Source organism: Camellia sinensis, chromosome 1 (genome assembly GCF_055761805.1).
Source record: "Camellia sinensis isolate YWXY chromosome 1, ASM5576180v1, whole genome shotgun sequence".
NCBI classification, from domain to species: Eukaryota; Viridiplantae; Streptophyta; class Magnoliopsida; order Ericales; family Theaceae; genus Camellia; species Camellia sinensis.
In genome coordinates, this window is record NC_138961.1 from 219,478,748 (window position 1) to 219,501,778 (window position 23,031).

General features: G+C 34.9%; 1 protein-coding gene and 1 pseudogene across 2 annotated transcripts; both read left to right on the forward strand.

The window, feature by feature from the left end:
* Positions 1–6,081: 6,081 nt before the first annotated feature.
* Positions 6,082–6,789, forward strand: LOC114294054 (zinc-finger homeodomain protein 11-like; annotated as a pseudogene).
* Positions 6,790–15,242: 8,453 nt separating this feature from the next.
* On the forward strand, positions 15,243–22,221 carry LOC114294067 (E3 ubiquitin-protein ligase MBR1). 2 transcript variants are annotated; one of them, XM_028238170.2, is made up of 7 exons: positions 15,247–15,701; positions 16,589–16,882; positions 18,031–19,220; positions 19,398–19,433; positions 19,592–19,681; positions 19,782–19,925; positions 21,384–22,221. In XM_028238170.2, exons 3-7 carry the CDS (start codon positions 18,096–18,098, stop codon positions 21,513–21,515), a joined length of 1,527 nt encoding a protein of 508 aa, XP_028093971.2. In that variant the 5' UTR covers positions 15,247–15,701; positions 16,589–16,882; positions 18,031–18,095; the 3' UTR covers positions 21,516–22,221. The 2 variants fall into 2 exon arrangements, with proteins under 2 accessions (XP_028093970.2, XP_028093971.2); XM_028238169.2 differs by lacking the exon at positions 16,589–16,882 and having other exon boundaries at positions 15,243–15,701.
* The last annotated feature ends 810 nt before the right edge of the window (positions 22,222–23,031 follow it).

Genomic DNA, 23,031 nt, shown 5'->3' on the forward strand with positions numbered 1-23,031 from the left:
CCAAGTCCGGGCACTTACCGACTTCAGGACATGGAAGGTCGAGACCTCCCCCACCCATAGAACGCCGAACACCTGAAACGTTACTTTCAATAAGCTCCTACTTTTGTACCGCTCAGTTATTGTATTTTTTTTTTGGAAAATTTACACATTCTTGATATCCCCTTACGCAATGTAACTTTTTGATTAACTGGGTTACACTTTTCCTGTCAACAATTATATATCTCAGTTATCTGTATGGTGTCTCAATGACGTTTTGATTGCAGCACTCATGAAAAGCCTCAGCCAGACTGAGCATCATAAAGCCTCAGCCAGACTGAGCATCAAAAAGCTTCGTCTAGACCGAGCATCAAAAAGCCTCAGCCAGACAGAGCATCATAAAGTCTCAGCCAGACTGAGCACTAAAAAGCCTTAGCCAGACTGAGCATCATAAAGCCTCAGCCAGACTGAGCATCATAAAGCCTCAACCAGACTGAGCATCAAAAAGCCTCAGCCAGACGGAGCATCATAAAGCCCCAGCCAGACTGAGCATCAAAAAGACGCAGCCAAACTGAGCATCAAAAAGCCTCAGCCAGACTGAGCATCATAAAGCCTCAGCCAGACTGAGCACTAAAAGCCTCACCTAGACTGAGCATGAAGCACTTGGCCAGACCAAGCCTCAGCCAGCCTAAGCATAACAAGTCTCAGCCGGACCAAGCGCCATAATTTCAGGTTCAGACTGAGTTCCTTACAACGTCAGTGAATCATAGCTTAGCCCCAACTGAGCACGCGTGCAGGGCTCGGTCAAAGCCATCTATACAAACTTCATGCTTATGGAATTAGTAAACACACTTAGTCATAATTCCAGGTCCAAGTCTTTACACCACTCTTTGCTTAGTCAAATTCCAAAGATGTTCTTACACGTTTTCTTTACAAGTCAGGTTATTTTCTTCTCAATCAAACTCTTACAAGTCAGCCTGTTTCCTTACAAGCCAAGCCTCACTCCAATAAACCACTAATCTACTTCAGCAGTGTGGCAAACACAAACTTATAATTTTACTACATTTTAAATTTCACTCTGCATTGAGGAGTTCCTAACTTTACCCTGTATTGAGTTTTTATTACAACTTCAATTTCACTATACACTGAGGAGTTCTTAAATTTAGTTCTTATTACAAGTTTAACTCCACTTTGCACTTCACAATGAGTTATACATGCCTCGCCCACGCCTCATTCATTTCAGTTGCACAAGCACAGACAATCAAATGAAAACATAATTGCAATTTTATTTATTTAGAAATTTGTACATGAGTTCATTACAGCCATTCAAAACAAAAAACAAAACAAAACAACAAACAAAACAAACACAAACACACAAGTTCTGTGCAAGGCCTTCTTCTTCTTCTTTAAACTACTCTTCTTCAGTGGACACAAGGCCTTCTTCTTCTTCTTCAAACTACTCCTTTTCACTGGACACAAGGTCTTCTTCTTCAATACCCTCATCAAGGGGGGTATGGGCCACATCGTCGTCATCGATTTTCACACTACTCAGGTCCAAGTCTAGGAACAGCTCCTCAGCTTTACGCTTGAACATTTTCCAACCACTGTCCCAGAACTTCGTCATTTCGTGCTTATAAAAGTTTGACCGCTGGAAGCTCTCAATCACTTCTGCCTCAGTCCTTCCTCCAGCAATCGTCCTCGACGGACCCGCTTCCTCAGACTCCTCCCTCGCCAAGCTATTGGTGATCGCGGCATCCATTGCCATCTGAAATTCAGCAGACCCCTTGAACTGGTCCACTGCTGCCACATAAAGGTTGGGGTAAGCCGCCCTTTCAGAGGCTGCCTTAGCCCTCTCCTCCGCCAACTCCTTCTGAAGGCTCTCCTTTTCAACAGTTGCCTTGGCTTTTTCTGCCTCCAACTCCTTCTGAAGACTCTCCTTTTCAGCAGCCGCCTTGGCTCTCTCTACTTCTAACTCCTTCCGAAGGCTCTCCTTCTCCTTCACTGCCTTAGCACACTCGCCCTCCAGCTCTTTTTACAGACCGTCAATCTTCACGTCTGCCTCATCCTTTTGCCTGACCAGCTCTTCATTACTGCTCATCGCCTCTTCATGTCGTTCGACCTCGACCGCGACCGCGCAGGCTTTTTGGGCCTCATCTAACCTCTTTTGCTCGCCAGCCAGTTAGAACTCGAGCGACACAACCTGGCGGCGTGTGTTCTCCAGCTCCACCTTGACCGTTTGCAGCTCAGCGTGGGCACTCTCCCAGTTTGCGCTCTCCTTTTTCAACCTTACAAGTTGAGCCTTGGCCTCATCTGCCTTGAGCTTTGTAGCCCCAGCCTTCCTCAGCAGAGCCCCTGTTAAGGTGGTTACCTCCATTTGAGCGGAGCATAACCCCCTCAGCAATTCAGCCTCATTGAATCTGGCTACTGATCGCAAGGCTGCCTCTTCTACAATCCCCACAAGGCGGTCTGCCCCTGCCCTAGCTGGGCCTTCTTCTCCCTCCAACCGTCCAGCCACCGCACAAGCATGGTAGATTGCCGTAGTCAGACTGACTCCCCCTCTTTGGGGTGCAGAACCCCCCCTGGGGCTATTCTACCCTCCTTGGCTCAGGGCCAGTCGCCCCACCTTCTATTTGCACTTTAAGGGCGACCCTCGCGACCCCCGCGGCGATTGCCACCACTACTGGAACGACTTCCATGCCCTCTGAGGCAATGTCCACTACTTCTGGGGCAATTACTCTTCCTGGGGTCGCCTTCACTTCCCCTCCCCTCTGCCTCCTTCGCCATACTGGTCTCTTCTGCCCTCACTTCCCTCTTTCTCTTCTGGGCAGGCTCTTCTTCACTCCTCATCACTCTCCTCTTCTTCTTCACTACGCCCAACACCTCCATCTCTTTCAACGACCTCTCCTTCAAAGGATCTATTGGGGGCGGTCGTGGCACAAATTCACCTAAGTTTTTTTCCCCCAAGGGTTTGGGTCGTGGTCAGATCCTCTCCCTTGTAACCGACTTTGGTGGTCAGTCTGCCTGAGACTCTTTGAATTTTTGGGCTTTGGCAAGGATGGTCTGATCCTCCGCCTTTTGAGCCTTCCTCCTTGCCTCCAACTCCGTTCGGTCGAGGTCCCCACCATTCGGCTGTGGACCCAACCCTACCTCAAACAAAGTTGACGGCTGAACGAGCTCGTCCCACCTGGCCCCTTCTTTCTCCCTCCATTCCTTTACCCTCTTCATCCTCTTATCTGCTACTGCTCCCAACTTTGGCTCCACAAACTTGGTGGGCACTTTCCAAATGGTGCGCACTCCAACCCCTCCACTGGCAGATACATAGAACGACCGTGGTCTCCACCCCTTGATCGACGATGGCAGCCCCGCCACCAGCCCTTTCCCTGCCGCTGCTTGCAGAGTGACCCAAGTCTCTTGCTGCCCTGAGGACTTGTAACATGCGAAGAATTCGTTTACGGTCATGGTCGCCCCTTCGTTCTCCTTCGGCCACGCACTTGCACAGGCCAGTAAGATCTTCCACGCATTGGGCATTAGTTGGCTCGGCGTTACCTCCAAACGATTCAAGACATCTACCACCACTTCCAACAGGGGCAGCCTTAGTCCTCCCTTCAATGCTTCCTCATTAAGGGCAAACTCCCCTGGCCTGGCGTCGGATGGCCTCTCTGTCGACATCGGCAACAACAACTCTATTTCAGCAGGCACCTGGTATTTTTCGCGAATGGCCTCCAAATCCGCTGCAGTAACCGTTGATCTATCTGCCTTTGTATGCTAGTGATCTGGCTCTGCCTGACTGATTGGCTTTGGAGCTGCTATCATAGTGGAACCATGGGATCGTACCACTGACTCCCTCACCCTCTCCATCCTATATTGCTGTGCTAACTCCACTACATCATCATCACCAAATGGATCCACCCAGACATTCGCAGTTTCTTCTTGGGCCATTTCTATGGTATGCCTGCGAATCGCTTCGAATGCAGGTGCAAGGAAGTTAAAAAAGTGTTGCAGAGGTGTATCGCGAGCAACAAAGGAATTCACACTTGGAATATTTTGATTTTTCGTGAACAAGTAGATGAATCGAATAATGCCAAAAGCCCACGGTTTGCCCGTATTCCAATGATCCCAATTAATTTTCGCCAGCTTGAAAACTTTTCAAATCTTCCGCCAAAACTGTCTTTTCAACACCCATAATGACCTATCGTTTCACTTTTGATCTAACGCCTAATCTCCCCCCCGCGGGATGTTGCCACGTGTACGACTACGATCCACTGTCTCCTCCTCTTACCCTGTTTTTTCCACTTCAAATCACCACGTGACATGCCGCCTCTCGAGCTTATGCCCCTCCACCTCACCCTTCGCGGTCGACCCACCCTTCGCAATCAGCCCTCCTCGTAGTCAACCCTCCCACTCGGCCAACCTCCGCGGTCGGCCCCCCTTCGCGATCGGCCTTTCTCGTGGTCAGCCCTTCCACTCGGTCACCCTGCACAGTCGGACCACCTCCCGGTCGGTTCGCCCTCTCAGTCACCCCTGCCGGTCGACCTCCATCCTGCCAATCCCTAACACCCTCATCTTCTTCATTGGTATTCCCTTCATTAGACTAAAGCTGCACTCGGGAATGGGAGACTACTGACGTATATAAGCCCATAAAGGCCATGAATCACTATGAACAACCCAAGCCCATCATTTGGAGCCCAATACATAACCCAGCCGGTGAGGTCCGTGACAGCTGGAATCCAACATGGCATAAAGAGCCAATGACATTCAAACACATGGCAGCTAAAGAACGAGCCACATCAGCAGACAAAGATCTGCAAAGTTATTGCCATTGCACATCACCATTAATGCAGCCCATCACAGTATTTATTACGACAACACCTCTCCGTCGGAACGGGACCCCCTTACCCTGAACAAGGTAAGTTATAGCATAGACTTTCGGCGAGGACGTCAGGTCGGAAGGGACAGCGAAATGATTACCAAAAGATATAAGCAAACGTTGAAGACAATAAGAAGGTTAAGTTTTTCTATCTCTAATCTCTCCCTCTACACTCTACTTCTCTTCCTGACTTGCTCATCGGAGGGTCCACTGGGGGACTACCCCGTTCCCCGTTGAACTTGTTTGCAGGTTATCCGGTGGGCATGATCATTTGGACCTGGGCTTGAGGAGCTTGGACCAGTCCAATCCATTCACTGGGACAAACTGCATCATCAGATTGTATATTGATATAAGTTGCAAACAAGCAATGAGTATGTGAATAATATATAAAATTATAATTAGTTTAAATATGTAGAGTTTATATTAAAAATTATAATAACCCCACCAAAAATAGTAGGCTTCACTATTCTACACTAATCAAAATTTGTAAATTGGTCTCTATGTTTTTTGGAGCAACTTTAGTTGGGAGCTAGTATGTAATGGATGTTAATGTTTGAATCCAACAAGCTATCTAGGCGGAGGCTGCGGCCGGTTGGGGGTATTGGCAATGGTAATGGGATTAGAGGAGTTTGTAGTAATTTTTCCTCACTACCATATTTTATTGGGGCGGGACAAATTAGGTATGTGGTGGGAGTGAGGTGAGCCGAGTTAATTTTATAACTTTAACAATGACAATATTAATAAAACTGAGAGATAAAATGAAAATTTTGAATAATATATATAAGTGATGAAAATTAAAAGATGTAAAATGATAAATAAATAAGTGAAAATGAATATTAAAGGTGATATTTTAGTATTTTAATTTTATCATATTTAAATAATTTAATTATGTATTATATTTAATAAATATAATTGGGGCAGAAGTAGAGTAAAACGGGACTAAAAAGAAAAATGTCTCCCACCCTTCTTTTTCTTCGGTAGCAACAAAAACCCGTGACAGAGCAAGAAATGCAAGACAAAGTACATAAAAAATTACTATCTCATACAGCGTGTGTTTGGGAAGGCAACTTCAGGCTAAATTAGCCATGTCTCGACAAAAAAGGCTAATGTAGCCACATGGAGACAAAACAGATATCACGGGCAAGTTCATACCCTTATTGGGGTAAATTTACCAAAATACCCTCACTGTTTTGAGCAAAACCCTAACCCTAATTCTAATCAACTGTTACATTTTGTTGATGTTTCATCCATGGACACTGCCACAACCGCCCCCACAACCACGGCATCGCCATCGCCATCGCCACCTGAATGGCCCACCACCACCACCGCCACCACCTGCAGTGGCTGCTTACAAGGAATGTCTCAAGAACCACGCTGCCTCCCTAGGCGGCCATGTTGTCGACGGCTGAGGCGAGTTCATGCCCTCCCCCACCTCCATCTCCACCGATCCCACTTCGCTAAAATGCGCCGCCTGCGGCTGCCATCGCAATTTCCACCACTGCGAGCCGGAAGACCCACCACCACCCTTCACCGCCCAACACGTCATCGAGTACCAACCGCAGCACTTCCACCACCCTCCGGTGCTACCGTGCAGTCTAAATTCAGCATCTCCGCCGCCGATCTCCTCCGCCTACTATCCATTAGCACCCCATATGCTCCTCGCTCTCAGTGCGGGGTTATCGGGGCAAGTATCGGCGAAAAACAGATCGGTAAATTCATCCGGGAAGGGTAACCCAAATGGGCGGAAGAAACATAGAACAAAATTCACGCAGGATCAGAAGGAGAGGATGCTGGAATTTGCGGAGAGAGTTGGGTGGAAGACGCAGAAGAAGGACGATGAAGTAATCGCCAAGTGCTGCAACAATGTTGGAGTCGGCAGAGGTGTTTTTAAGGAATTAGAGAGAGAGAGAGAGAGAAACAACTTGAAGGGCAGTTGGGTCTTTTAACATGGAGACACCTCACCAAAAAGTCAAAAAACCAAAAAAGCCAAAAAACCCTTCCCAAACCAGGCTTTTTAGCCCCGGTCTAAAATAGCCAAAAAAGTCAAAAAGCCAACCTACTTCCCAAACGGAGGCATAGTTAATGCTTCCAATTATACTATCTATCTCTTTAAAGAGGTCTAATTGACTCTGCAATTAAGGAATTGTTTGAACAAACAAAACTCAATTTTCACTCACCACCTTCATTGTTTGTATTTTAGTGGAGCAATATTATACAAATAAAAAATTTATACATAATGATGTATTTATTATGGGGTTTTTATTTCAAAATAAAATACCAATTGTAATATATTAGTAATTTTAATTAAATGCAATTAATTTTCTTTTTTTTATGAGTTCATACCTAATTCGATACACTGGTGAGCTATGGAATTGGGGACACTACTGCACAGCCCGCACAGTAGCAACTGTTGTGAAGCGAAATGGGCTGATAATCCGAATTGTTCATATCTTAGAATACATCAAATAGAACATACTTGTAAAAAATCCAGTTAATTAGATATCGTTTACCTATTCATCCACTCATATTTGTATTTACAAAAATAAATAATAATTGTGATTTAAAATATTAAAATGAATAAAAATGTGAATAGATGAAAGGGTAAACGAAACATATGCGATACACGAAAATTTATTTTTAAAATGAAAAATTGACTTTGAGTCTTAATACTTTGTGTATAAAATTTTAACAATTGAAAGTTAAATACAAATAAATTTGCTAATAGCTGATGAAAATTTTTATCACTGTGTGTAATCCTATGTAAAAGGCTCATAAAAATAATTTCTTTCAAAAATTTTTAAAAAAAGTGTATTCTCAACCTATAATCAAATCCTCATTTGTGTTAATCAAATTTATCAAAAATCATGAATTCTATTTGTATCAAAATATTATTTCTAAAAAACAAAAAAACAAAAAATTCTATAATATACAAATTATGACTTAATTATAACTCATGGTGTATTATTTTGGTTATTAATCGAAAAAGTCTTTGCTAATTTATTATTTTTTGGTTATGTCTAAAGTGATGCATTTGGTCCTTAATTATACTTCAAGTTTGTTTGATTATGATCTATTATAGTATTTTTATATGACTATATTTTAGTATTAGGTAAATTACAAACAACCCCCTGAGGTTGGATTAAAATATAAATCACCCCCTGTGATTCTAAAAATTACATTCCACCCCCTGAGATTTTTAATTTCATAACAAATTGTCCCTTTTATTAATAAATCATGAAATCAATTAATAGTTTTTAATGATATTAGAAATATGTTTAAATTAATAATTTAGGTAATTTTATTATTGTATAGGAGAGCAATTATGAATTTTATTTTTTAGTTAATTCTGTTAAACAAAAAATTCTGACAATGGGATATTTGTAATTTTCCAAATCATAGGAGGCAATATGTACTTTAAGCAAGCCTCAAGTGGTGTATTTGTAATGTATCCTATAAAATTTAAATTAAATATAAATGTTTTGTAAAAAATAATTTCATGTTAAATAAAAAAAATTAAATATAAATTAATATTAAGACATCTATAAGATAGACAAAAATAAAAAAATATAAAAGAAAATTAATTTGATCCATGCAATGAAAAGTAAAATTCATAAAATGATTAATAAATAAGTGAAACTGAATATTAAATGTAATATTTTAGTATTTTAATTTTATCATATTTAAATAATTTAATTATATATTATAGGGTAAATTACATTGACACCCCTGAGATTTATATTTATTACAGTTCCCCTCACCTTTTGGAAATTACATCCCCTCCCTAAGGTTTAAAGTTTCATTACAGATTGCTCCCTCTAGCAATTTAATTTTTTTAAATACCAATTTTTCCCCTACTGGGTAAGTTATATTGACACCCCTTACAATTTAGAAATCACAATCCCATCCCCAAAGTTTAAAGTAGCATTACCAATTGCCCCCTCGATTAGTAATAGTTGAAAAAAAGTTTCATTGAAAAAAAAAATTATTGAAAAAAAAATTTGTTAGTGAAAATTTTAAATTTCTATTTAAAAATCAACGTAAGATAAAAATTACATTGACACCCCTTGAGATTTATGTTTATTACACTTGAAAGATAAAAATTATATAAAAATGATAATTATTTTTTATTTTTTATTTCTTAACCAAATTAATTTTTAATTTTTTAAAAAAAATTCTAAAAATCAAACCATACGTAGCCTAAGAAATCTTTTGATTAGCCATTTCTTACGTTGGTAACTTATTGAATTATTTGTTAATTTTACGATATTTTTACCATCTGAGGCCTGTTTGGTAATCATTTCATTTTCAATTTTCAATTTATATTTACAAAAATTTTAAAAACTGTCATAAAACTTGTTTGATAATTTTTTAGTTTATAAATAGTTATCTCAGTTTGTAAATTTGAGAAAAAAACGTAAATTCAAAAAATAAGTTTACATTGGTTTTTAGACAGAAATTTAAAAATTTGACTAACAAAATTTTTTTCAATTAATTTTTTTTCAATAAATTTTTTTTTCAAATAATTTTTTTCCAATTAATTTTTTTTCAACTAATACTAATAGAGGGGGCAATTGGTAATGCTATTTTAAACCTTAGGGAGGGGATTGTAATTTCTAAAATGTGAGGGGTGTCAATGTAATTTACCCAGTGAGGGAAAAATAGGTATTTAAAAAAATTAAATTGTTGGAGGGAGCAATCTATAATGAAACTTTAAATCTCAGGGAGGGAGATGTAATTTCCAAAAAGTGAGAGGAGAAACTATAATAAATATAAATCTCCGGGAATGTCAATGTAATTTATCCTATATTATATTTAATAAATATAATTGGAGCAAAGGCAGGGTAGAACGGGACTAAAAAGAAAAAGGTTTCCTACCCTACTTTTTCATCAGTGGCAACAAAAATCCGTGCAAAACAGAGCATGAAATGCGAAAAATGTTATGGATCTCAAATAATTTATCAATTTTTTTTATCAAATCCTGACATGTGTGTAGGACTCACACAAACTCTCATGTGTGTTGTTCCACACCATGTGAGCAGTTTAATAAAAAAAATTGGCAAGTTGTTTGGAATCTCTAATATAACTCATGAAAAATTGACACCCTATATAGTTAAGAGTAATACTAGATATTTTATAAAATTTATCAAAATTTTTACCAATTGTCTCATATGAGAGTGAGACCTATATGAGACCCACATGGTGTAGGTCCTACATCCATGTGAGATATTTGGTAAAAATTTTAGTAAATCTTTTGGGATCTCTAACATTTTGATATAGTTAATGCTTTCAATTATATTATTATCTCTTTGAGTGATGCTATAGGGCCCAAAAGTTCTATCAAATGTCTCATATGGTGTGAAACCACACCATGTGAATTCTACGTCCATGTAAGATATTTAGTAAAAATTTTAATAAAATTTTTAAAATTTTTAACATTTTTGTATCTCTTTAATGAGGGCCAATTGACCGTGCAATTAAGGAGTTGTTTGAACAAACAAAACCCAATTTTCAATTGCCATCTTCATTGTTTGTATTTTAGTGAAGTAATGTTATATAAATAAAAAATTTATACATAATTTTTATATAATGATGGGTTTATTATAGACTTTTCATTTCAAAACAAAATACCAAATTATAACATATTTAGTAATTTTAATTAAATGCAATAAAATTAAACAAATTTTTTTTCTTTTTATGAGTTCATACCTAATTCGATACACAGGTAAGCTATATTACATAAATCTATAAAGTTATAATAAGGATTTAGGATCATGGTTTCTATTTTTTAGTCAAGTCATAATAAGGATTTAAAATTAAGGCAGGTTCTGTTTTTTTCCTTTTATTTTTTTTTTTGGATTCATTATGGTTAAAAGATTTATTTTTACCTACCCAAAATTTCAATCAATTAAAAAACTTTGAAGCACAGAGAACTTTTAAGAATAATGTCCTATTGTTTTTCCTCTTTGACCCTTCCTTTATTTTGAACCTAAATTATGTTTTATTTATTTATTTCTCAAATAAAAGAGTCCCAATTTTATTTGAATGTGTTCGACTTATGTTAATAGTTTGGTATATCATAATGTTAATACCCTAGTTTGCACATTATACTGTTGCATAATAAAGATTTTGACTACAAATTTATTTATAATCAGACTTTTGTTAACACGTGACGTTAAGACACATATTAAGAATGTTTAAAAAAATTGTACAATCTTTTGCACTTACTTTCATACTGAATGTACAATTTTTCTAAATCTTATAACATATATCTAAAGACACATGTTAACAAAAATTCTTATAATTATATGAAAATAATTTGTTGATTTTTAATTTCTCTTATTCCATGGTATTGCCAAACTACCTATTGCATTTTTTTTTTTCATTAAGTTAATTTGATGTTATGTGTTACAGTTATCAATCACAAAGCATGATATTAAAACCTTTTAAGTTATTTATTTATTTATTTTTATAAAATAATTAATTACTTTAACTAAAATGATGGAAAGTGTCATGTATGAATGTATGACGAACCAAAAATGAAGAAAGAGGTTTGAAAATTACATATTGACCAACTTAAATAACGGTATGAAAGGACTCATTAATAATAATATCAACAAACCTAATAATGGTATGATCACAAACCGATAACATTAAACGCCGTATTTATAAAACTAAAATAACAATTAATTGTCATTTTATCTATCTTACTATTACACAATGCGCAAACTAAAAATATAATAATTATCGGTTAAAATCTAAAATAACCATTTCAACAATCATATTATTAGCATGAAAATTGATATAAAAAGAAAGAAATAAATAAAAACCATACATTACTATAAAAAGATATAAACATTAACTAAAAATAATGTTAAAATAATTATGTTCGCAATATTCCACCTTAAAGTAATCGAAACAACTACAATAACAACCTTAACTCACTTAAAAAAAGGATTAAAAAAAACAAAATATGAGTAAAGTGTTAATAATAAAACAATAGACTTATTTTAGGAAAATATAAAAATTGTCATAAAAAAATTCACGCAAAAAAGTAAGAAATGATTGTTTTTGAATTTTTTATTATCATTATTTTCAAAACAATGAAATAAATTAAAATTTTGTATCAATTAGACCTTATTCTTGTCAATAATCATGGAACTAAAATAAAATCATGGGAATTCATAAGGTGCATTAAACTTTTTTTTTTTTTTAATACATGTATTACATGTTGCAAGAAAATTGTAGATTCCATCGTAAATATTATTTTCCTTAAAAAAAAAATTCAAGATCGTACTATAGAAAAATCCAAATTATTTATATTTTTATATAAATCTGCAGTTAAATTAATCATTTTTTTAATAGTAGTAGTAATAGATTAATAAAAAACATTAGTAGTAATTGGAGCGAAAGTAGGGTAGAATGGAAAAATTATTGGGTATCAATAGGGTACCAAGTGGCATGTCAATTCACCAAGGATCCTCTAGAGTATTTTTTCCCGAAAGTTTTCTAAAGTGGTGTATTGTGTGGTTGAGATTTAATACTGAAAAATTGATATGACTTGTCATTAAATCTCAATCACACAATGCACCACTCTAGGAAACTTTAGAAAAAAAAAACTCTAAAAGATTCTTGCTCATGTCAATTGGTACCTTCTAACCAATCATAAATTATATAGCTCCCCTCATGTTCTCCAAGTACCTAACATAAATATAACAGGTCCTACAATCTAAACTAATGAGAATAAAGGAAGGAACTAAGTAGTATTGCCACGTGGTACCCTATTCGTACCCAATAATTTCTTGGTAGAATGGAACTAAAAAGAAAATGTCTCCCCTCGTACTTTTTCATCGGCAGCAACAAAATCCGTGCAAGACAGAGCGAGAAATGCAAGACAGAGTATATACAGAATAAAAAATACTATGAACCTCAAATAATTTACAAAATTTTTTACCAAACTCTCATATATGTGGATTCCACACAAGGTTTGATAAAGAATTGAGTACATTATTTGAGATCTCTAGCGTAACTCATGAAAAATTGCCACCCTATATAGTTAAGAGTAATGCTAGAGACCTCATAAGATTTATCAAATTTTTTATTGATATCCGATTAATAAGATTTTTGACAGATATGAAATACTTAGCAAACCTTACAAAATGAAAGATTCAGATTATAAAAATAAGTCCATAATACATCTCAAATTGAGACACAACAATCATATGTCTTTAGTACAACGGTAACCCCATCTCCCTTCCATGAGGACTAATTGACCCTCCAATTAAGGAGTTGTTTGAACAACCAAAACTCAATTTTCAATTGCCATCTTCATTGTTTGTATTTTAGTGGAGTAATGTTATATAAATAAAAAATTTATATATAATGATGAGTTTATTATGAACTTTTCATTTTAAAACAAAATATCAAATTGAATTATATTTAGTAATTTCAATTAAATGCGATAAAATTAAACAATTTTTTTTTCTTTTTATGAGTCCATACCTAATTCGACACACAGGTAAGATATATTGCATGAATCTATAAAGTTATAATAAGGATTAGGATTATGGTTTCTATTTTTTAGTAAAGTCATAATAAGGATTTAAAATTAAGGCAAGTTTTTTTTTTTTACCTTTTTTTTTTTTTTTTTTGGAATCATTAATGTTGAAAGATTTATTTTTACCTACCCAAAATTTCAAGGCATCTTTGAGAGGGGCCATGGAAAAAAACAATTAAAAAACTTTGAAGCAACAACATAACTTTTAAGAATAATGTCCTATTGTTTTTCCTCTTTAACCCTTCCTTCATTTTGAACCTAAATTATGATTTATTTATTTATTTCTCAAATAAAAGAGTCCCAATTTTATTTGAATCTGTTCAACTTATGTTAATAATTTGGTATAACATAATGTTAATGCCCTAGTTTGTGCATTATACTGTTGTATAATAAAAAATTTGACTACAATTTTCTTTACAATCAAATTTTTATTAACATGTGACGTTAAGACACATATTAAAAATGTTTTAAAAAATTGTACAATCTTTTGCACTTGCTTTCATACTGAATGCATAATTTTTCAAAATTTCATAACATATATCTAAAGACACATGTTAACAAAAATTCTTATAAATATATGAAAATAATTTGTTGATTTTTAATTTCTCTTATTCCATGGTATTGCCAAACTACTTATTGCATCTTTTTTTTTTCATTAAGTTAATTTGATGTTATTTGTTACATTTATCAATCACAAAACATGATATTAAAACCTTTTAAGTTATTTATTTATTTATTTTTATAAAATAATTAATTACTTTAACTAAAATAATGGAAAGTGTCATGTATGAATGTATAACCAACCAAAAATGAAGAAAGAGGTTTGAAAATTACATATCGACCAACATAAATAATATAAGTAACTTAAGCATGAAGTTCAAGAATAATGGTAGAAATTTTAAAAATTCTATTAAAATTTCTACCAAATATCTCATATAGGTGTGAGACCTACACAATGTGAGTCTCTTGTGCGTCCCACACCCGTGTAAGACATTTGGTAGAATTTTTAGTAAAATTTTTGACATCTCTAACATTTTTGTGACGTTCAATAATGATAATGTCAAAGTAACTGAAATAACGGTATGAAATGACTCATTAATGACAATATCAACAAATCTAATAATGGTGTGATCACAAACCGATAACATTAAACACCGTATTTATAAAATTAACTGTCATTTTATCCATCTTACATTATTACGCAATACGCAAACTAAAAATATAACAATTATCGGTTAAAATCTAAAATAACCATTTCAACAATCATATTATTAGCATGAAAATTGATATAAAAAGAAATAAAAAAAAAAGAAAACGATGCATTAATATAAAAAGATATAAACGATAACTAAAAATAATGTTAAAATAATTATGTTCGCAATATTCCACCTTAAAGTAATAGAAACAACTACAATGACAACCTTAACTCACTTAATAAAACAATAGACTTATTTTAGGAAAATATAAAAATTGTCTTAAAAAAAATTCACGCAAAAAAGTAAGAAATGAGTGTTTTTGAATTTTTTATTATCATTATTTTCAAAACAATGAAATAAATTAAAATTTTGTATCAATTAGACCCTTATTCTTGTCAATAATCATGGAACTAAAATCATGAGAATTCATAAGGTGCATTAAACTTTTTTTTTTATAATACATGTATTACATGTTGCAAGAAAATTGTAGATTCCATCATAAATATTATTTCCCTTAAAAAAATTACAAGATCATACTATAGAAAAATCCAAATTATTTATATTATTATATAAATCTTCAACTAAATTAATCATTTTTTTAATAGTAGTAGTAATAGATTAATATTTAGGGTTAATGGATATAGAAGGTGAATAAGTGTATATTATAGTAATTTTGAAACAGTGCCAGAGGTGGGCACAAAGGAAGGAAGACGAAAGTCGGAGAAAGAAAGAAAATAACTACGAAAGCTGGAAGAGAGAGAGAGAGAGAGAGAGAGAGAGAGAATTGAAGTAGCCACGAGGATGCTCTCTCTGGATTACATGACAATTGGCTGGGATTGTCTGTTTTGGAAGAGTAATTATGGTTTTTATCCCCTCTTTGGATTATTGTTCTCCACCTTCAGATTACAACACCACCCCAAACCCAACCCCCCACTATATCAACCCCCCCTTCCTCACTTTCCCTTCTCAAAAACCCATTCTCTCTCTCTCTTCTTTTCTCTACTCCGCCCCTTCGAAGCCTAGAGAGAGAAACAGCGGTTACATGTGTTGTTCTTTGACTTCCGCTCTCGTCTTTCATCGATCGTGTTGATCCGATTGCTTGCTTCTGGTATAATCTTTGCTACCCATCTCTTTATATCTGGAATTCCTGTGTGATTTTTTTGTTAGTAATCGAGGGTTTATGTGTATTTTTTTAGTGATCCTTGTTTTCAATCCATTTGTTTGAATCTATATACGTTATTACGTGAGATTGTTGGTTGATAATCAAGGGTTTTTGCTTGATCTGTATTGATTGTTCCTAATTTTTCTGGGATTCGATGTTTCGTTTAACCCATTTGTTTTAATCTGCCTCTTTTTTTTGCTTGGTGGGTTTGTGTGTTGTGTTGGTATCTATCTAACAGCAGTGGTCATGGACAAGCAATTTTAATATCTGATTTTTTTTTTTTTTTGGGTACCATTTTTTTACCAACCATCATTTTATCTGTGGGACTATCTATATTTATATTCTGTAAAATTTTCTTCCTCACCTTCTTCCTCTACTGAATTCACAGTACTACTTTTTTTTTCTTTTTTTTTTCTGCCCCCCATTTCCCCCCCTTGAGAGCATTTCCAATCATTCACCAAATTTTTCATCTAATCTGATTACAAATTTGAGTAAAAAGCTTCATTGGATATGAACTACTCCAATCCTTTCATCAAAATATTTTTTAAAATTCCCCTGTTATCCCAAATTTCTATTTTCATCAAATTTGATGAGTTCTTAATTTGATGAAAAAAAATGGCTTTCCCCAGATTTGTTGAACATTGGATGAAAGGATTGGGGATGATTTTTGAGCACTTTTTCATCAAATTTAAATTTGATGAAAGAAAAGGTGGGATTGGAGATGCTTACTCAATCTTTATCATGGATGTGTATTCGAAAATCATATGTATATAATTGGTTTGATGATTTAGCATCCATTCATGTATCCATACAGTTGTGTCATTCATGTGCAGTGTTTAGGGGCTCTGCATGTTTCGAACTGCTGAGGCGATTGTGATGATCTTGTTGATCTATTGCTCTCATATTCCAATGGCCCTTGGCCGCAGGGATGGCAATTTCCACCCACCCCACTTCGCCCCCGCATCCCCTGCCCTGCTCTGTTCAGGTTTCCCCCACCCTGATGACGAAGTGGGCAGGGGAGTTGGCTGGGGGAATGTGTAAGAGTGACATTCATTTAATTTCCAACTCTAAGGAGATAGACACACAGCTATTTTTGGGACTGTTTTGCGCGTGCATGTAATCTTGTGGTTGGTACTTCTTTTGCTGCTTCTTTCCAAAGCTTTTTAAATTGAACTTATGGTGATTTTTGTTGTTGTTGTTGTTGATTTACACTCTATTGCTATGAGTTGATTGACAAAACTCACAAGTAGATTTCTAGACTGCATTGCCTGTATTGAGTGAAAGCATGCACTTCTGTCAGTATTTTTCTTCTTCTGTTTCTACCCTTTTTTTCTTTCCTCTAATCTTTTTCTTATTTAATTTGGAGAAGTCCTCCCTACCACTACAAGCTTATTGAGAAAATTCATAAGTAGATTTTTAGATTGCATTGTTTATTTCAGATTACATTGCTATGTATGGGTTTGGGTGAAAGGAGCGGAGTAAATTTTTTTGATCATGCTGTCACGTAAATTTTTGATTCATAGTCCTTATGCCTTTTTCATAAAATTACAAATTTTTAATAAATCTCTCACGTGGTGTTCCTTTCTTCTTCATTATGCCTTCCATTTATATGAATTTGACATTCAGTTTATAATCTCCATTAACTGAGAGATCTTAACTCCAATCTGTTAAAGGTTTTTTCCCTTTGATCCTAATTTGCTTGTTTCCACTTTTCAAAAAACACTTTTTAGAAAATTCTACTTTCTTATTTTCCGTGTTTTTTTGTTTTTACAGAATTTTTTTAATATTTTAAGCAATTTTTTTACTTTTTAGACACACCTAACATAAATACACCTAAAAAGTAAAAAAATTGTAAAAAAAATCTTTTAAAAATTCACTAAATACCAAAAATACAAAAAAAAATATAAGAATTCAGTACATTTTTTGTATTTTTATGTATATATTAATTTTTTAAAATATTTTTTCACAAATTTTTTACTTTTTAGATACATCTAAGTAAGGTGCATTTAAAAAAGTAAAAAAAAAATGTTTAAAATTTAAAAAATATTTACTAAAAACAAAAAAACACAAAAATCAAAAAAGTCAGTTTTCAAAAAACTTAATTCAGAAAACTCAAACCAAACACACTATTAGTATTTAAGTATAATATTTTTCACATTTGTGATAGAACTCTCTCTCTTCTTTATTTCTGTTTCACGTATGTAGATCTTGTTTGTTGCATGAAGTTTTTTAATATTAAATGATATGAACTCATAATTCACTTGTATGATTTCAGGTCTACAGAGAAGTTTCGAACGTGAAAACCTAGTTCTATAAACTTAGGAAAATATAGTAGCCCTGATGCAACGTCGAAGGAGCACTTCCAGTTTCTCTCCTGGGATCTCTTCCTTCAGCCATGGGTCCAATGTTAACAATCTTGGGTTGTTTCCACAAAATGTGGATTCAATGAATGCTTCTAGTCATGATAATCATACTTCTATTAGTTGGACAGGTCCATCTAGCTCTAGTGTGATTTCCCATAATCAGGTTGCTCTATCAAATGGTGAACATGAACAATTGCCTTCTCCAGATGCTAGGACTGGAACCCGTAAGAGGTTGTTGGGAGAAAGCCATTCAGAGCCAAATGGGCCATCAATTTTGCAAAGTGCCATTTCTGATGCTATCCCTCAGAAGCTAGACTTAAATGTAGCATTCGAGGACAGCGATGGGAACATTCATCGGGAAGTAGTGGCAAATTCAAGTTTGGCAGGAAATGCAGAAATATTTGAGAGAAATACACGCAGGAGAGTAACTGCTGCAAATGAACGAGGTTTTCCATCCTCAAGTACGTCTTCCCTTGCACATGTTAATAATACCTTTCAAACCTTGCAACCTTCTTATTATAATGGTATCACTAGTCCAAGCTCCAGCAGTGCTTCTGCTAGTTCTCCTGTAATTCTGGCAAGGGGAAGTGATGCATTGAGGGTAGAAGAAAACTCACGATACATTCCTAGAAGCACTTCTGTGCAGAGTATGCTAGCTCCTGGAACTTTGAGAAACCCCCCCAGAAATCTTAGCTCTCAGAATGGCTTTTCTGGCACCCAGCTATCTGCTCCTCCACACTTTCGTCAGCATAATGTTACTAGAGGTTTTCAGAATGGCTTTACTGCTGGCATCCATCCATCTTCCACTCCTTCCGGTTTTCCTCATAGGAATTTGGCTGAAGAGTATGTGGAGAGGCTGTCAAGTATTGTTAATCATTCTACAGTGAGATTGGCTAGCTCTGTGTCTGAAGGGCAAACTACTAACCATCCAATCCCTTCAGTAGGAGGCAGGCTTGAATCTGGAGTTGGTAATGTAAGGGCTTTTCAAGCCCAACCAAGGCCTGGAGTTTTGATGATAAGAGATGAAGGACATAATGCTGTCATGCCTTCAATTCTGCCTCACGTACAGCCTTTAGGTGCTGCTCAATTGAGAGCTACACTGGTACCTGAAAATTTACTTGTACCTTTTTTTATTTGATTTATTGAAGTTTTCTATGGATATTGATATTAGACATTAATTAATCTTCATCTTCTTTCTTAATGTTTTGCTTTTCCCCTCTAACATTTTTTCTCTTTACCCAATCAAATCTCTAAATATCTTTGTTTTTGCCATAAGCAGATTCGGCGTGCCTTGCAAGTCCTACATTGGGTTGAGGTTAGATCTTTTGCTTGGTTTATTTTATGCTTTGATTATCAAGTTTGTGTTTGCTTTAGGAAATGGACAGAAACTTGGAGTTTTCGTGTCCATGTTCTCCATATAGTTATTAGTTAGCAGTAATTTTTTTACGACTTGCACTCATGGTGGTGTGCCAGGATGGGATTATTGTTCATGAACCTTTGTTTTATGAGGAGCCTGATGTGCATGAAAATATGCGTCTTGATGTAGACGATATGTCTTATGAGGTAACACTAATAAATTGAAATAATCATTTACATGGCTTTTATTTTTTTTTGCCCTTCCCATTATTGAAGTTTGGCTCATAAATGAATGACTTTGGATTAGGAGTTGTTGGCCCTGGAGGATCAAATTGGAAATGTGAGCACTGGATTGAGTGAGGAAGCTATTTTGGCAGCTGTAAGGCGGCATTGTTATCTGTCAATGAAATTAGGACCTCCGGTGGAAGAGGAACCATGCTGTATTTGTCAGGTAAGGGACACTTCAATTCCTTGTCTTGCAACTTATCTATTTGGGATCGGCTAAAAAAGTCACATTTTATTCCAATTTTTTTTGTCTTTAGTGATTTTTTTTAGATTTGTGTAAAAAAAAATTTATTTTTATGTCTGACTAGTCGAGAGGGATCTAAAAAGAAGAAGAAAAATTGAAAAAATTAATCACCTTGTTTGGTTTTGACTGATTTTCTAAGAATTGAGTTTTTTTTTTTTTTTTTTTTTTTTTTTTTTTTTTTAAGTGAATTTTTTAAATATTTTCAGCAAATTTTTTACTTTCTAGATGCACCTAAAAAGTAAAATACTTGTGAAAAAGTATTTTAAAAAATCAATAAATATACAATAATACGAAAATGTATTGAATTTTTATAGTTTTGTGTTTTAGTATTTAGTGAAATTTTTGAAGATTTTTTTTTTCTCATAAATATTATACTTTTTGGTGAATTGCACTAACAATCCATTAATTTGGGGCTTGTGTCACTTTGATCCATGACTTTTCAATTGTGACACATTTGACCATGAATTTTGAATATTGTTCCAAATAATGATAATTGAAGATACCATTACTCAATTTTAAGGGCAAAGTCATCAATTTGATAAAATATAAACAAATTTAATAAAAATAAATGTTAAAAAAATATTTTTGAATTTTTAAAAATAATTTTTAATCACCAAAGATAAAATTATGTAAAATTGATAAATCCTTTAGACGTTTATTTATTTATTTATTTTACCAAATTAATTTTTATTGTGTGTTTTGATATGATCATGTAATGAGTGGTTGTTAGGCTTTTAATATGTAATTAATATATTTAATATATGAAATGTTTTTAGTTTGGATTATTTGGTTTAATGGATTAGTTTAATAATGATATCAAAATTGTCACCATATTTGACTTTTGAAAAAATAGAAACTAATTTAATGAAAATAAAAACAATCACCTATTACATGATTATCATCTAAACACATAATAAAAATTAATTTGATAAAAAAAAAATGTCTAAAAGATTTTCAATTTTACATAATTTTATCTTTAGTGAGTAAAAATAATTTTTAAAAATTCAAAAATATTTTTTTAACATTTATTTTTGTCAAATTAGTTTATATTTTTATCAAATTGACGACTCTGTCCTTGAAATTGAACAATGGTATACTGTCTTTATTTGAAACAAGATTTAAAATTCAAGATCAAATGTCATAATTGAAAAGTTAGGGACCAAAGTGACATAAGACCCAAACTATAGGGATCGTTAGTGTAGTTCACCCTATAATTTTTAAGTGTATTTATTACCAAACTCCATGCAACTCACCATCTCTCCCCACACCCAGTTCTGGCAGTTGGGAGGACGGGAGTTACCGATTCATGGGTTCTATTTTTTCTGAAGTTAAAAGCTCCCTATTAAACTATATGCTTCCATTTATTGAATCAAATTGCAGGAGGATTATGTTGATGGAAAGGAGCTTGGTAAGCTGAATTGTGGGCACGAGTTTCACTTCGATTGCATCAAACAATGGCTCGTGCAGAAGAATAACTGTCCCATTTGCAAAAAGACTGCAGTGGTTGTTTGAGAGATCATCAGTTTCAGGGTACTCTTATCCCAAATCAGAAACCATTTGCCAATCAGTTGTCCCTGTAAACTTCTCTCTGGTCCCTTTGCCATCTGAACTTATACCATAGGCTTGCTGCTTCCTTTTGTTTGTTTCTTCTTTCTTTTCCTTTTCTTACCTGAGAAAGTTTTCATTTCACTCATGTGCAAGTTCATGAGAAGCCTGAGTGCTTCATGTTATGCCTCTCATTCACAGGGCTCTGACCCTGATTGGGTCTCCTCTTACTTTAGGAGTTTGCATAGAGGACCCAAGTTGTAGGAGAAGTTTCTGTAGTTCATGAATTAGTAGGTTTTGGATTCTCATTGGTTGAGATGTTTCTTAAACTGTGTTTGTATCATGAATTTGTGGAAGAGTTTATGCAGGGGAAGGAAAAGGTAAATGAAAAAAGAAAAAAAGAAAAAAAGAAAAAAAAGATAATGTAGTGAAGATGCTAAAATTATCTATCGCTTCCCTGTCATGTTCCTGTTCTTTGGTAAATTCCTCCACAAATCATGATCAAAATGTAGTCTGGAAAAGTTTGTTGCATTAGGTTCTGGACCACAGTTATTTTTTATTTTTTTCATCTTGCCTGTTAGATTTGGTGGTGACTTTTATGTAAGGGCTACTCTGGCTGTGGCAAACTAAATTCTGAATTCTTTTTGCTGAAGAAACTTTTGTTTTAGACCTATTCTCTGTTGCTAAATACCTTTTGTTTGACAGCTTTTCAAAGTGTGTTGATTTGATGCTATTGCCAATGGCCACTAGTCAGGGTTAATAGTTTAGACTCCTACATTGATGCTATATGCTGAATTTTTTCATTTATTTTTATTTTTTTATAATTCAACTGAAATAGGAAAACAAACAGCAGTTAAAGTAGCATTACAACACAAGAAGATTAGTCCCTCACAATACTCACTCCAGTCGTATCATCAATAACCAGAGTTCTCATTTCTTCTGGTGGATCCTCTAAGGCTACCAGATGTTCATCCTGGGCCGCTCCCATGTTTGCTAGCGTATCTACAACACTGTTTCCCTCTTTAAAGGAGTGACTGAGAGAGCAATTGCATCTTTTCAATAGAAACTTTGCATCTTCAATAAGGGCCTTATGAGGAGAGTTATGGCTTGGGCCATCTTGAAGTTGGTTGATGGCCTGTTCAGAATCTGTTTTAATTTTCACATCCATTTTGCCTTTCTGGGAGAGGATGGTGAGGCCCCTGTAAATGAACTATAGTTCAGCTTCCAAGCTTGAGCAATGTCCTAGCTTGTCATAGTATCCCCATAACGAAGTGCCAACTTCATCGTGCAGTAGTCCTCCATATACACCCTGATCTGGGTCACCTTTAGGACATCCATCCGTAGTAAGCTTGAGTCTACCTGTAGGTGGGAAACACCAGTTAATTAGTCTAGGTTGGGATGGGTTGGGGTGGAGGGGATTGAAAAGCCTGGTCAATCTCTTGAACATAATTCCGTATGTTCTTGTGACTAGTTTGAATGGGTT